Source organism: Oreochromis niloticus, linkage group LG15 (genome assembly GCF_001858045.2).
Source record: "Oreochromis niloticus isolate F11D_XX linkage group LG15, O_niloticus_UMD_NMBU, whole genome shotgun sequence".
Taxonomy (NCBI): Eukaryota; Metazoa; Chordata; class Actinopteri; order Cichliformes; family Cichlidae; genus Oreochromis; species Oreochromis niloticus.
The window spans coordinates 8,506,703-8,519,928 of record NC_031980.2 but is presented as its reverse complement, the minus strand read 5'-3'; the positions used below and the strand labels follow the sequence as shown (position 1 = coordinate 8,519,928).

The window sequence follows — 13,226 nt, the reverse complement described above, 5'->3', positions numbered from 1 at the left end:
TGTAAACTAAAATGTAAGGGTATCAAGAAAACTTAGACAACAACAAAAAGAAAAAATAAGTGGACAACAATGACCTGCAGAGTCCCATCTCGAATTGAAAAAATGGGAGTTAAAGTGAACTGAAGACAGAGTTTTAACAGTTAATATTAAGTCCAATGATTCGAGGCCCCAAAGGAAAAAAAGTCTAGTGTGGGGTCTTTGTGTAGTTCCAAGTACAGTTTGACAGGCTGGTGTAGCAAAGTTTAACAAGGAGAGCAGAGAGAAGTCATATCTGGCCTGAGGAGGAGGAGGAAGAAGAGGAGGAGGAGGGGGGGTAGACGAAGGAGGAGCCAGTAGGCAGCTGGCAGGGGCAGAACAGACACAGGAGACTTCAGTACCCTTAAACACAAATGACAGAGGAGGAGGGGACCTACTGACAAGGCTAAGCATGAGCTCAAACTAAACTGCACTTTTCTGCTTTATGGATGCTGATTAAATAATCAGGAGATTAAAAAGCTGCACACACTCATACTCATTAGAGATAATGACATTTTGACTCGGGCTTTAAAGATCATGTGTGCGCTGCATTAGCTGAAGGCGGCTGGGGGGTTTATTCTAAAGAAAGGGCGTGCAGCAGGGGGAAAAAAAAGAAGAAACGTTGCCTGAGGTTTTTGTCTTAGCTCTCTGAATAGTGAGGACAACTGCCCGCTGAGATCTTAAAGCATATGAAGGAACACACAAGGAGCCTGAACGGCAGACTCCCTAAAGAGGTGAACGCTTTTGGAGGGAGAAGAAGAATAGCAGATAGCTTGGCAGAGGCTACTGTGGACCATTTTGTTTTAGACATTCTGAGCATTGTGTGGGTGTGTGTGTGTGTCTGTGATGTATTGCAAATCAGCACGGTATTTGCTTCACTTGCAGCCTGTCTAAGCTTCACAATAGATGGTTTGCTCTGGGCCTTCCCAGCCCACATCATAGGGAGCGCTGTACAGACACCAGGGCTAAATTGAATGTGAAACCCAGCGTTGCTTTACAAACCAAATAACTGCTCTTCTTCTGGGGAGAAGATGCTTTGCTGTCAAGAGATGAACTGATAAAAAATAACTTTCAAAGCAAACATGCACTTCACAGAATACAACAGAGAAGCCTAACCTCTATCTTTTATTTAAGAGGATGCTCTGACAAATGTGAAGATGATTTAGTTTAGCGTCTGTTATAAAAGATCCACAACCTACAAAAAAGAAGAATAAGTTATAAATATAAAAGTGGGTGAAGGATAATGACTGTAACTCCATGGAACGTGGGAAATCACTGCATGCAACTATTGCCAAAGACATACTCACATTTCCCATTAAAGGTGCTCTCACAGGCTCCCAGTTAACGTCAAACTGCGATCTGTTAAGTGTCCAAATTTGTCGCGAGGGAACTGAATGCTCACTCCCACACTTCCCACAGAGCAATTTTTTGACATTTATTGAAGAGTTCCAAACATGCTGGAACATCGTCTGGCAAATTTTAGGGGCTGGATAATTAGTACCCACACCAACACCAATTACTCACCCAGGCTCTTCATTCATCTTCTGATGAAGACAATCTCATCCATGATTCACTCCTTCACTTTAACCTTCTGTTCTGAATGGTTCTTGTTTGTGTGGTGTTATTTTGGGCATGTCCAGTGAATCAGAGCTGTCTGTCAAGGCAGATAATGACTTTGATGTAGGTGCGGAGTCTAACACCAGAATCTGTTGTGATTTTTCACTGTGACAAATGTCTGGATTTGCACTTCTGTGCTCCATCAGTAGGCTTATTGCCTCTGATCGAGTTGATTAAGCTCCTTCAATGAATAGTGATAGAGCTCAGTGTTTCTTTGTAATTTTTCTTTGTAATTGATTAGAACTTCTTTTTCTCTCATTCTTTGTCTTCTATTCCTGGTTTATATAAATTTACATACATAAGAAGACACACACAAACAAAAACAAAGCATGATCTGCCTTCTTAGATTTATACATTGATATTTTGGGGATAATTATTCACATCTGTAGAAGTGACCCATGGTAAAATTTAACATAAGCCAGATGGATGTTATTTACAGCATCACTAGTATTCATACAAAGTAGAGGAGAATCCCACAGTCTTGTTATTAGCTTCTCATTGCCACTTGTATTGATTTAACCTCTGAAATCACAACACAGCCTTGCCTACAGTGCATCATTGATTTGTTCAACCTGAACATATTATTCACAGGATGCCACATTTACATTTGAAGTAAAGCCACACTGCTTCGCGGATTCCTTGTACTTGGGTGGGAATCACACACATACTGCCTGAATAATTTTGCGTATGCCACCCTTAGAAAACCATCACCCCAGACCTACTCCTCAAAAAAGCCTTATTGTTCCTGTCTTGTATTCTTTCAGCCCTCTGAGTCCATCTGATCCCATGCTATCCGAATGTGTCGATTTTTGTATGTTTAACATGTTCTCCCACCAATTAAAAGAAAATGTTCTTGGAAATTAGTAATAAAAATATTTGAATTGATGCGCGTAACAGCTATTTACATTGCTTTTTCTAACAAATAAGTATTTGTTTGTTTATCTCTCAAAATGTTGGGATTTAGGACCATGTTTGGGGTCATCACTGACCTCACAGGGTTAAAGTTAACTCATCTCTGAGTCTCACACACTTACTACTGTAGGTTTGTGTTTTGCTTTTTTGTGTGTAAAATTATTGTTATTACAAGAAAACAGTTGTTGCTGTATAATTTTGTTTTTTAATTATTATTGCTCTGAGGCCTTTTTTTCACTGCCTACCCCAGGCCATTAAACCTGAGTGTGCATTCAGAGTGCTGCTCACAAGGCACTGTTTAGAGACCTGAGGTAGTAATGAAGTTATACCTGCTACTCTGAGCCAAATAACTGGTGCTGGAAACACTCCTCAGAGATTTTGTTCGACATGAGGATCACAAAGTTGCTGCAGTTGGCTGCATATCCATGATGTAAATCCCAAAGATGCACTATTGGATTGAGCTCTGGTTCCTGAACTTACTGAAGTAGTGGCACTTGGTGTGGTCTTCTGCTGCTGTAGCCCAGCTGCTTCAAGATTTGATGTGCTGTGCATTCAGAGATGCTCTTATGAATTCCTTGGTTGTAACAAGTGCTTATTTGAGTTGCTGTTGCCTGTTGCTGAAGCAGTCTGGCCTTCTCCTCTGACCCCTGCTTCAGCAAAGTATTTTCACCCAGAGAATAGCTGCTCACTTCATATTTTCTCTTTTTCAGCCCATTCTCTGTAAACCCTAGAGATGGTTGTGTGGGAAAATCCCAGCAGATCATCAGTTTCTGAAATACTCAGACCAGCTCGTCTGGCACCAACAACCATCCCACGTTCAAAATCACTTAAACCGCCATTCTTTCACATTCTGATGCTCAGCTTGAACATCAACTAGTTAGGCCTGACCCCTAAATGCAAATGAAATGTAATCGGCTGATTCAATGCCTGCATTAATAAGAAGATGACTGGATGTACCTAATGAAGTGGCCAGTGAGTGTAGATTGTAGGGATGCTTTTGTCAGTTGACTACCGGACATGTTATAGTTTTGTTTCCTCCAATTAGTTTTCATTTTAATTTCATTTTGACTGTTTGTTTTTAAGTCAGTTTTATTTAGTTAGGTTTTTTTTTTGCATTTTTTTGTCTTTTCAGTTTAGTTTTTCATTAGTTTTAGTGTTTTTATTTGATATTGTATGAAGGAACATGCCAGAGGCAAGATATAGGAAAATCAGCATATGTAGCACAATAGAAAACAGAGCTTTTTGAAAGCAGTTGACTCACAGTTTTGTAGAAATGCTAAGTCTCAGTAAAAACTAAAGCCTCATCAGGCAAGGTGGGATAATACATTTTGCCAGACTGACAAGGAGTAAACTTAAGGGTGTTTTCTTTATAGTTTTAGTTTATTTTAGTCAGTTGTTCACAAAATCATTTCAGTTCATTTTGAGTTTCTTTCCCTAAAAAAAAAAAAAAATTAGCAAACAAACTAAAATGTATATTTCACGTTAATTTTCAGTTTCAGTTTAGTTACAGTAACCTTGTTAGATAGATAACTAGTTCAGACGACGCGTTCTCAATTAGGGCCTTCGGGAATAAAGACAGAGCTGTCGAGGATTCAGCACTAGACAGCTCCCATCAAGTCCGCACAGGCAGAGCTGAGCAGACAGCGGGGGTGAAGCGGACATGATCCAATCAATCTCACATTGGATATGACCCTGCGTGGCAGCTCAGTGGGCACATTCTAATCAGAGTTGTTGAGCCTGCAGCGGACTCACCAGCTCTTTGTTCCCACATGTAACCCGAGGGTGGGGTGGGGGTGTTTTTCAGTATACGCTTAACCCCTCTGATTCCCACTGAAACAAACCCCATCCTATATTTTGTATAGAAGTTACCCATCTCTCTTTTTTGTATTAATAGTCTAAACATTTACGACTGCGATAAGAAAATAACCTCATATGCGCTCACACGCACGGCGAAAACCACAGCAGGTCACGTAAACTTTCGGGAGCATATGTTTTTTTTTGTGTTTTTTGTGTGTGTGTGTGTGTGTGTGTGTGTGTGTGTGTGTGTGTGTGTGTGTGTTTTACGTAAACGGAGGAGCTTCTGTTTTCATCCCACAAACAGTGACTCCAAACTGTGTCAGTATGATTGATTCAAACACTCAAGTCATCACCAAATCATCATCTACATTATGCAGTCAGCCCACTCCTACATATTTTGGGGCTTCAAATGAGACACTAGATGGCAACCACGTTGGCAGTGAGTCTGTGTGTGTGTGTGTGTGTGTGTGTGTGTGTGTGTGTGTGTGAGAGAGAGAGAGAGAGAGAGAGGGGGGGGGGGGGGGGGAGAGAGGGGGGGTGAATTACGTCGGCGTGGGACAGTGGAGGGACCGTCTGCTCATGGCACTCCGCTTGCAGCTGGAGGCGAGCTGCAGAGATGGGAAACAACTGAACAGCAGGAAATGAGATTAATGCGCAGGTAAAAATTGTTGGATCGCAGTCGGACGCATGAGTTGCCAATTAAATTGTTTGAACTCGCAGATTAGATTGTTGTTACCAGGTGGGAGTAGATCTGCAGTGGAGGGAAAGCAGGGGAAAATGTGCCGCGTCTGTTGCGCCACCGGTGCGCTTTCTGGGGACGGAGCGAGCGACGGCGACGCGCTGACACCCCGCTTTTAGATGGCTCCAACATTTGGGGTGCAAAACAGGTGTCAGGGAAGTGTCGTCACGAACCCCGGAAGCCGGAGGAGGTGGGAACATCAGAGGGAAAGATGGCAGCGAAATCCGATGGTCGCGGGGTCGTCACCGGTTTCGCCCAGCTGCACAATCTGGACGAGGTGGTGGGGACGGGAGAGGACGACACTCGGGACGGCAGCTCATTCCACATCTGTCACTGCTGCAACACCTCGTCGTGCTACTGGGGCTGCCGGAGCGCCTGCCTGCATTACCTCCGGGGGAAGGGGAAGGGGAAGGGGAGAGATGCAGCGCGACCACCGCAGGAGGAACGCCTCTGGCTGGACTGCCTGTGGATCATCCTGGCACTGCTGGTGTTCTTCTGGGACGTGGGGACCGATTTGTGGCTGGCCGTCGACTATTATCACAAACAGGACTTCCTGTGGTCAGGCCTGACCCTGTTCTTCGTGTTGGTGCCCTCGGTTCTGGTTCAGATCCTGAGCTTCAGGTGGTTTGTCCAGGATTACACGGGGGGAGGACTGGGCTCCGTGGAGGGGCTGAGTAGTCGCAGAGCTACAGCCAGTTTGCAAAGAGACAGGTGCTGCCGCCTCTCCGTCTGGGTCTGGCAGACCCTCATACACATCTTTCAGATGGGACAAGTGTGGAGGTAAGACAAACTTTTAAGTTTGGGCCTCAAAAGAATCGGTTAAGCTCCTCAAAGCGCAGTGTTTCCAGCTCCTCTCACTCTATCCACTCAGCCAGCCTTCTAACCTCTTCTTGACTGTCACCTGGTATAACCCGATCTTGTGTACATGACTGGGGTAAAAAAATCAGCACCACGGTGATGCCGTTACGCTCGGCTCTCAGCCTCCTTGTGGCTCACATGTATGCATTTACATTTTAGCTTATTTCGACATTCAGTCACACCACGCGCGTTTATGTTGCGCAAATGTGTCCACATCTGCACAGAAATCGCACCGCTGTGCGTGCACCACAGTGCGCCATTGCGCTTTTGTGGGGAGGGAAGAGAGCTATTTGCTCAGACGGAGCAGGTAGTAACCTAAAGCTCGTTTGTGTGTGTGTGTGTGTGTGTGTGTGTGTGTGTGTGTGGCGCTCACATCACAGTGCACAGTCGCCTCAATTCACCCGCTTTCCCCTCCCCGCATCAGATACTCCAACCAGAGGCCAGACGAGCATCTGTTTTCACGGCTCGCAAAAACTACATCTTCCCCCCACAGACATGATGTCATCGATTCCTCTGCGACGCTCGGCAGATTTTGGTCCCCAAAATCCGCTTTTTTTGGCCATGCAAATTGATGAGCCGGAGGGACTACGAAGATGCTTAAAGGTGTAGATCTCAGCGCGCAATCTGTGACATCTAGAGTCTATAGTAGTAAATGTGACACCGGTGCGCATAGCTCTCCTACTATATGTGGGCTGTTTAGTCGGAGCTTCTGGCCGACGAGTTGTTTTTTTTTTTTTTTTTGGTGCAGACAGACGCAGTGGCTGGCATTTAATGGGGGGGGAAAGTAACGCATGACGGCTGCCCAGAGAGAAGTGGGGAAAAATGTAAAGCAGTACACCGTGGGAACCGGCGGAAGGGTCCACCTCATTCTTTTACGGTGTTTGTGTTTGACAGCAGCCTTTTTGCTCCTCATCGGACAAATGGATTTTTTTTTTCCTAAGCCCTGACTGGTTTTAGTGTGATGCACAATAACATCTGTGCTACGGGCTAAATTACTCACACGCCGAGGCTGGGAGTAAAATGTGAACTAAAACTCACTGACCTTTATGGGAAAAATGCCACGGGCAATTAAATTAGATATCTTCTCGTGCCATTCCTCCAATTTTGAGCCTTGCAGTTTAGTGTAAAGGAAAAAAGCCCAATGTCCTTTTTATGTTCTTGAAAAACAAACAAACAAAAAAAACCCAAATCAAAACAACCTCACTACTGCACTAAAGTTAAATTTAGTGCTTGCTGGTGGGTCTCCAGTAGCTTTCCCCCATCCAACCCGTTTTGAGGTACACCTATAGGCTGTTAGACTGATTAGCTGCAGTTGCACTGGCTCATGTTTATTTACTCCAGTGTGGTTCGATTGATTATTTTTGCTCATGTCTGTAGTGGGTTGAGGGCATGGAGATTGCTGTTAGCAGCCACCCAATCAAAGACACTGCTTGTGTTGATGGTAAAAGTGATTGGTCATATGCATCCTAAGTAAAAATGTACAAATATGAAGAGAACCCCAATTTGCCTAACCTCATTGTTGGACACTCTGTTTTAGAGACATACCACTGAGCATTTGCTGAAACACATTAGATATTTGCTTCTCTGCAGATATTCAGCATGTAAGGAAAAACATTGATGTAAACAATATAATTGATTATGGCTGTATTAATTACACCAGGGTCCTGGTAGACATGCTGGCTCAGTGGCTTGGCTTACAGGGATTTGTAAATGGAAGTGAGCCATCAGTAGTGTTATTAGTCTGATATGACTGTCTGCATCTTTGTTTAGGCGCCTACGAACTCCAGTAAACCCATGATACAATAGCAGCTGGAAAATAGGTATTTTTCCTGTTCTATTGCCATATTTAAATGAGCTCAGTGCCACACTTGAACTATTTAAAAAAATCTTTTTAAATATATAAACTTCCACATGCAGCTGGCTTGCTTAGCTAAGCTCAAAGATGGAAATGGGGGACCCCAGCCTGGCTCTTCCTGTATAATCTCCTCTGGTTGCCTGGTAACTGTTCCCCTGACCCCAGCTGCATAATCGTAAAATAGCAAAGTTAAGTTTATACCAAACAACTTCAACTTTGCATGAACATGAGAAGTAAGAATTTGCACAAGAGAAATCCAAGATGGTTAAAGTACAACAACAGACCCGAGTGATTAAACGTTGCTTATGAGGAACTCAAGGAAACATAATGTGTTGGTGTGTATGTTGTGACAGCACAAAGCCTGGGGGCAGGGGATCATTGTCAGCCCACTTTCTCCCTTTGGACATGATCCGCCTGGCTGCTGGTTTGGAGTGGAGGGTCAAAAGCTGCTCTTGTCAGCTTAGTGAGAGTTCATAACCTGAGCCCCACAGGGCTAACAGTTGATATGGAGATTATTAGATGCTGCAAGATGCCACCCTGCCAATAAGCAGCATATGTTGTCATACTGCGCTGCATCATGTGGCGTGCATATATATTAAACTGCTCTCTACCTAGTTCACTTTGTTGCATTTTATCAGCGGTGTCTGAACTTTGAGAAGCATGTGTTTTGTTTCTTTTATGGGTGATGTTGTTGTTTTTTCATGACTGGATTTCAAATGACCAATAATGGCCATTCTCAGATGAGCTGCTGCAGTATCAGTTTGTGAAATTTTTTGCCATCATTAATACGAGGAAACAACCTGAAGTGCTGACAGGAGTCAAAAACGCAGCCTCATCATGTCTCATTACTGAGTTCTACTTTCAATTCTACATTCAATTAGCTCCTTTCTTTCCCCCCTCTCCTTCTCTGTGCACCTGAGGACCGAGCCGATGACAGAATCGCCGAGCTTGTTTTGCAGTTATCTGCTTGTTAATTGTTGACAGAGTGGGGAGGATTCCTCTCCCATCTGTAATCCCACTATGACACCGGCTGTCCGTAGCTCTTTCATGTCCTCTCTCCCCGTGAGTCGCCAGCACTGCTGATGGTGTCTCCTTGAGCTTTAGAGATTCTGCTCACATACGCTTAGCGGATCGCACATACACAGCGGTCTCCTGGCAGCACGATGGACAGCTTAATCAGTGTAAGCCCAAATTAGCGCCTGGCTGAAAGAGAACTGCATCCATCCGCACCTCATTGCAGGAATCCATACAGAAATTTCAGGAGGTCTCAGGAGGTTGGGAATTCCCTGCAGAACCGGGGCGGGGCATAGTCTACCCCTTCTCTTTTTTAATTCTAATAGCTTTGTGAAAGTGGTAAGCTCCTGTGCTGTTCCTCCAAAGTGAGCAACATTTGTGCAGCAGCTATTGCTAACCACTAAAAAGTGAATGCATAAACATCACATCGCTTTTTCAGCCACAGATACCGGTATTTGGCAAAACATTTTTAAAGATTGTTTTAACACGACTGAAGCATTTATTGGTTTAAATGAGCAATCCAGATGTTAGGCAAGACATTCGGTTTACATGCCCCTACACATCTGTCTTTTGTCTTGTGTGGTTGTTGGCTGAAGGTGAAAGTGTGCATCACAGGTTAAAGAAGCGGAAGAGTTGGGCATATTTAAGAGGTTGGAACCATCCAGTATTGTTGTTTTTTTAACCAGCCTTAACGATTAAGGTCAGAATGTTTCACATTCTTGTTATTCTTGTCAATCCTTGTTTTTTTTTTAAGCTGTTTCTCGTGAGCCCCCCGACTAAGGGCACATTAAGAAAATATGCATCAGAGCAACAAGTGGCTAGTCTGAGACAGCCATTCCCATTCAACATTTTAAACATTGTCTCGTTCAGCCCTGGATTAAAGACTGTACATGCTATATTATGAAAGACTATTAAAAGTTTCATGTTGGTGCTTTTATAAGTCCAGTAGGTAGCGATGAGGGTTGTTTGAAAAAACAAAATCCTTCTGAAGAGGTTGTTTTTCTTTTAACGGTTTTGGTGATCACAACTGGCATTTGAGAAGTGATCTGAAAGATGGTGGTAATTTGTCAGAATATAAGAAAAAGGCTGGGGAGCTGTGCCTCTGTGAAACGACTGCTCTGCTGGTGTCAGTGCTGAAATTCTACCTCGAGCACCAAGAAAGTTTCAGTGCCTCATCTTGGTATTTTTAACCTTATGAGGTCCTGGTTTCAGACTACACTCAGTGAATATTAAAGGGTGCCCGTATACAGGGGTTTTTGTATTGATTTTTTTCTGTCTCCCAGGCATATGCAGCTCTGTTTTTTCACAGTGTTGTAACCACAGTGATGAAGGGGTCATCTGGGAACTGTGTACCGTGTTTGGATATGATCAAATTTGCTAGTCTTAGTTTGTATTTGGTGCACATTTTGAGTCCTTTCTCTCACACACTTTAAACCTTCACTCGGTTCTTGACAGTTTGTCAGCGCACAAGGGAAAACTTTGAAAGTATTATGAGTTTATGAATATTTTTCATTTTGCTATGTCCATCTGAGTCAGTAGAGTAGGCTGAAAGGTTTCAATCTGGTTAGCGAGAAAGTAGTATGTTAAAGATGGTGTCTAAGATCATCATTGTGTGTGGGATGTATTACTGCTTTTTTTTCCCTCTTATAAAATTTTTTTCCAACTCAGTGCAAGAAAACTTAAATGAAAAAAACATCTACAGTGTATATTGAAAATTCCCAGTGAGATTGCTACTCAGACTGGTTAACATATAGCGTCACTCAAATCCTACGATCATCTTGGTTTTTAAGGAATTCTCCAGCTGAACAGAAGCCAACAGCGTGGGGATCCCCCCCCACCAATTCCTCACACCCCCCCTTACTGCAGCAAGCAATGTTTAAACACTGCAAAATCTGGTTGGTTGGATTATGCTTTAATCCAAAAAACAAGAACGGGCTTACCACCAAGCAACACGAAGGAATCGCCTCATGGTCGATGTCTGCCTGTGTTTCAGAGCCTGGTAAATATTAATACAGTCTGCGAAGGAGTCAACAAAAGCCTCCCTTGGCTGGCTGGGCTGCTTGTAGTTGCCAAAAAAGGTTTGTAGACGCAGTGAAGCAAGACACTGAGATGATTCAATGCAACCAGCTGCCATGTCAATGCAAAAAAACACAAGAAAGACAAAAAAAAAAAAAAGAAACAGCCGAGAGGGTGAAAGAAGGTAACGATGAAGGCTTGGGTGGATTGGTGATTGGCAATTACATATTGAGAGTTTAAAGCGGTGAAAGATGGGAACATCTTGTTCCCTCCGCCGTGGAGGCACTGGAGTATTTTTGGAATGAAGGGAAGGAGCGATCGATGCCTGGGGTCTTATTGGACTGCTTATTCTCTTTGCTGGTAGCAAAGACGGGGAATCTCCTTTAAAAAACGATATATAAAACATATTATGTATTTATATTTACATGCTAAAGACATCAAAATACTTCAGCTAGCAAACCTAGCTGCCTCCCCTTTAGAGAACAAAAAGATCATAAGAGCATGCGTGCATGGACACCAAAACACTTGTTTTTTAAAACATTCAGGTGCACATCTACCTCTGTTATGTCTTATTTACAGGCAGCACTTTACATTCCAATTGGTGGATCACATCAGTGTAACGCTGCTCATTTTCTCATTAGCAGTGATAACAGGGAACAAACCTTTAAAGCCAGCTCTCCAAGAAAACCCCCAATTATGTGACAGAGGAGCCCATCAAAATACAAGAAAAGCCAGCTTTCTTGGGAACGCGCCGCAGCCGGGGGTAAAGAGACAGAAAGCCATAAATGGCACAGAAATATTTGCTTCAGTTATTTGAGAAGCGGAGATGAGGGGGAGAGAGTTGAAAAAGAGAACTCAATTGCTGTTTTGGTTCCATTTCTTCATGATTTCGGTTGAGGCTGGTTCACTGAATTAGAGAGCATTGCGGGAAAACGTTTCATTCAGTGGGTATTCAAATCCAGATGTTTCACCTCTTAATAAACAGATGGGCGATTAAACTGGGTCTTGTAAAAGACTCAACAAGCTTTAGCGGAGGGTTTTGACAACACATGGGTACGTAAGGGTAACCCCGTAAATAAATGAGTAGCTAACATGTTGGTTCATTCCACTCTTGTTTCTACAGGCGGTAACGCCAGCTGTTACTGTAGAAGGCTCTTAAGTTCAGTGCAGGGCAAATGAATACGGATAAAAAGCATGTGATCATGCTTGATTTAACCGCCTCAGGCTGGCCTCCTAAGCAAAACAATATTTTGTCGTAGACGCCTGAAGGCCCTGATGCTAAATTCTTTCTGCCTCTCCACGCTGTTCAACAGACAGAGGCAGGCTCATGACTGAATATCAAGCACACGGGGGGCAGATGGGTTACCAGACAGAGATCTGTATGCGGATCACACAAACACACACACCGACACACACATACGTGTGTGCGTGAACCTCAAGGGAGTAGGGAGAAGCTGTTTTTTTATACACCTCTTTATATGCAGTCTCACGTCACAGCATCTTGCTCTCTTACAGGAAGCGCACACCTTGAGAATAACACATTTCCAGGTCCTGTTTCTCAAGGCGCTCAGATCAGAGAGGGGTGAGTCAGCTGGCAGTGAACTCCTCCTGTCCTCCCGTGGCTCTCTCCTTTTGCCTGAAGTCATCTCCTTCACTCTCTTCCTTAGAGAGTACAGTCTGCCTTTTGTTGCCGATTGAGTCAACAGTGTTTGTGACGCTGGTGACATTTGGAGCATTTTTAATCAGACTACATGACAAATAATGCGGCTTGTCTGTGTTCCAGTTTTGGTGAATGGAGGTGTAGCACTAGATAGCAAGGATTTGTTTCTGTGGGGTGGATTCATATACAATCTCTGAATGCAGGCGTGCTGACCATGTTAAGAACCTAAAGTGTGATTTAAATCACTGCTGGCATTAAAATGAGGGTGACATCACAAGGTCTATGTCCATCTTTTATGTACAGTTTATTGGCAGTAATATCAAACGACTTCTTAAACTGCCCATCTCCTTTTGTTTGTTGTTTTGTTTGTTATTGTTGTACGAAACCATACATTTATTAATGATATTAAAGTAAACATGTCTTTAAAAGGCACCAGTGGGCTTGTGAGTGCCTCAAACAGGGTAAAAATGTCCCGAGAATGAGGCTAACATGGGTGTTTTCAGTCAAATCCAGCCTTATCTTTACATTTGATTAGACAAATACTCACCAGATTCAGAGTATTGTTCAATTTGCCTTTGTGTATGCTAACATGTTTACACTCGTCTTTGCTGCTCACTACAGTTGTAGCTTGCCAGCTTGTGGAAATTGGCTCGTGACGATGTAGGATTTATTGACTCTGAAGTCTCTTGTTTGCTCAGCGTGGCGTGCGGCTGGTTTTATTGGCTGCATCATTTCGGTTCCCG

At 43.5% G+C, this 13,226-nt stretch overlaps 1 protein-coding gene across 1 annotated transcript in view; it reads left to right on the top strand.

The window, feature by feature from the left end:
- The first annotated feature begins 5,291 nt into the window (after window positions 1-5,291).
- Window positions 5,292-13,226, top strand: part of xkr6b (XK, Kell blood group complex subunit-related family, member 6b) — a 67,109-nt gene continuing 59,174 nt past the window's right edge. Inside the window, exon 1 of the mRNA XM_019345444.2 lies at window positions 5,292-5,860. Within this exon, the coding sequence (XP_019200989.1) occupies window positions 5,292-5,860 (569 nt within the window). The remainder of the gene's footprint in view (window positions 5,861-13,226) is intronic.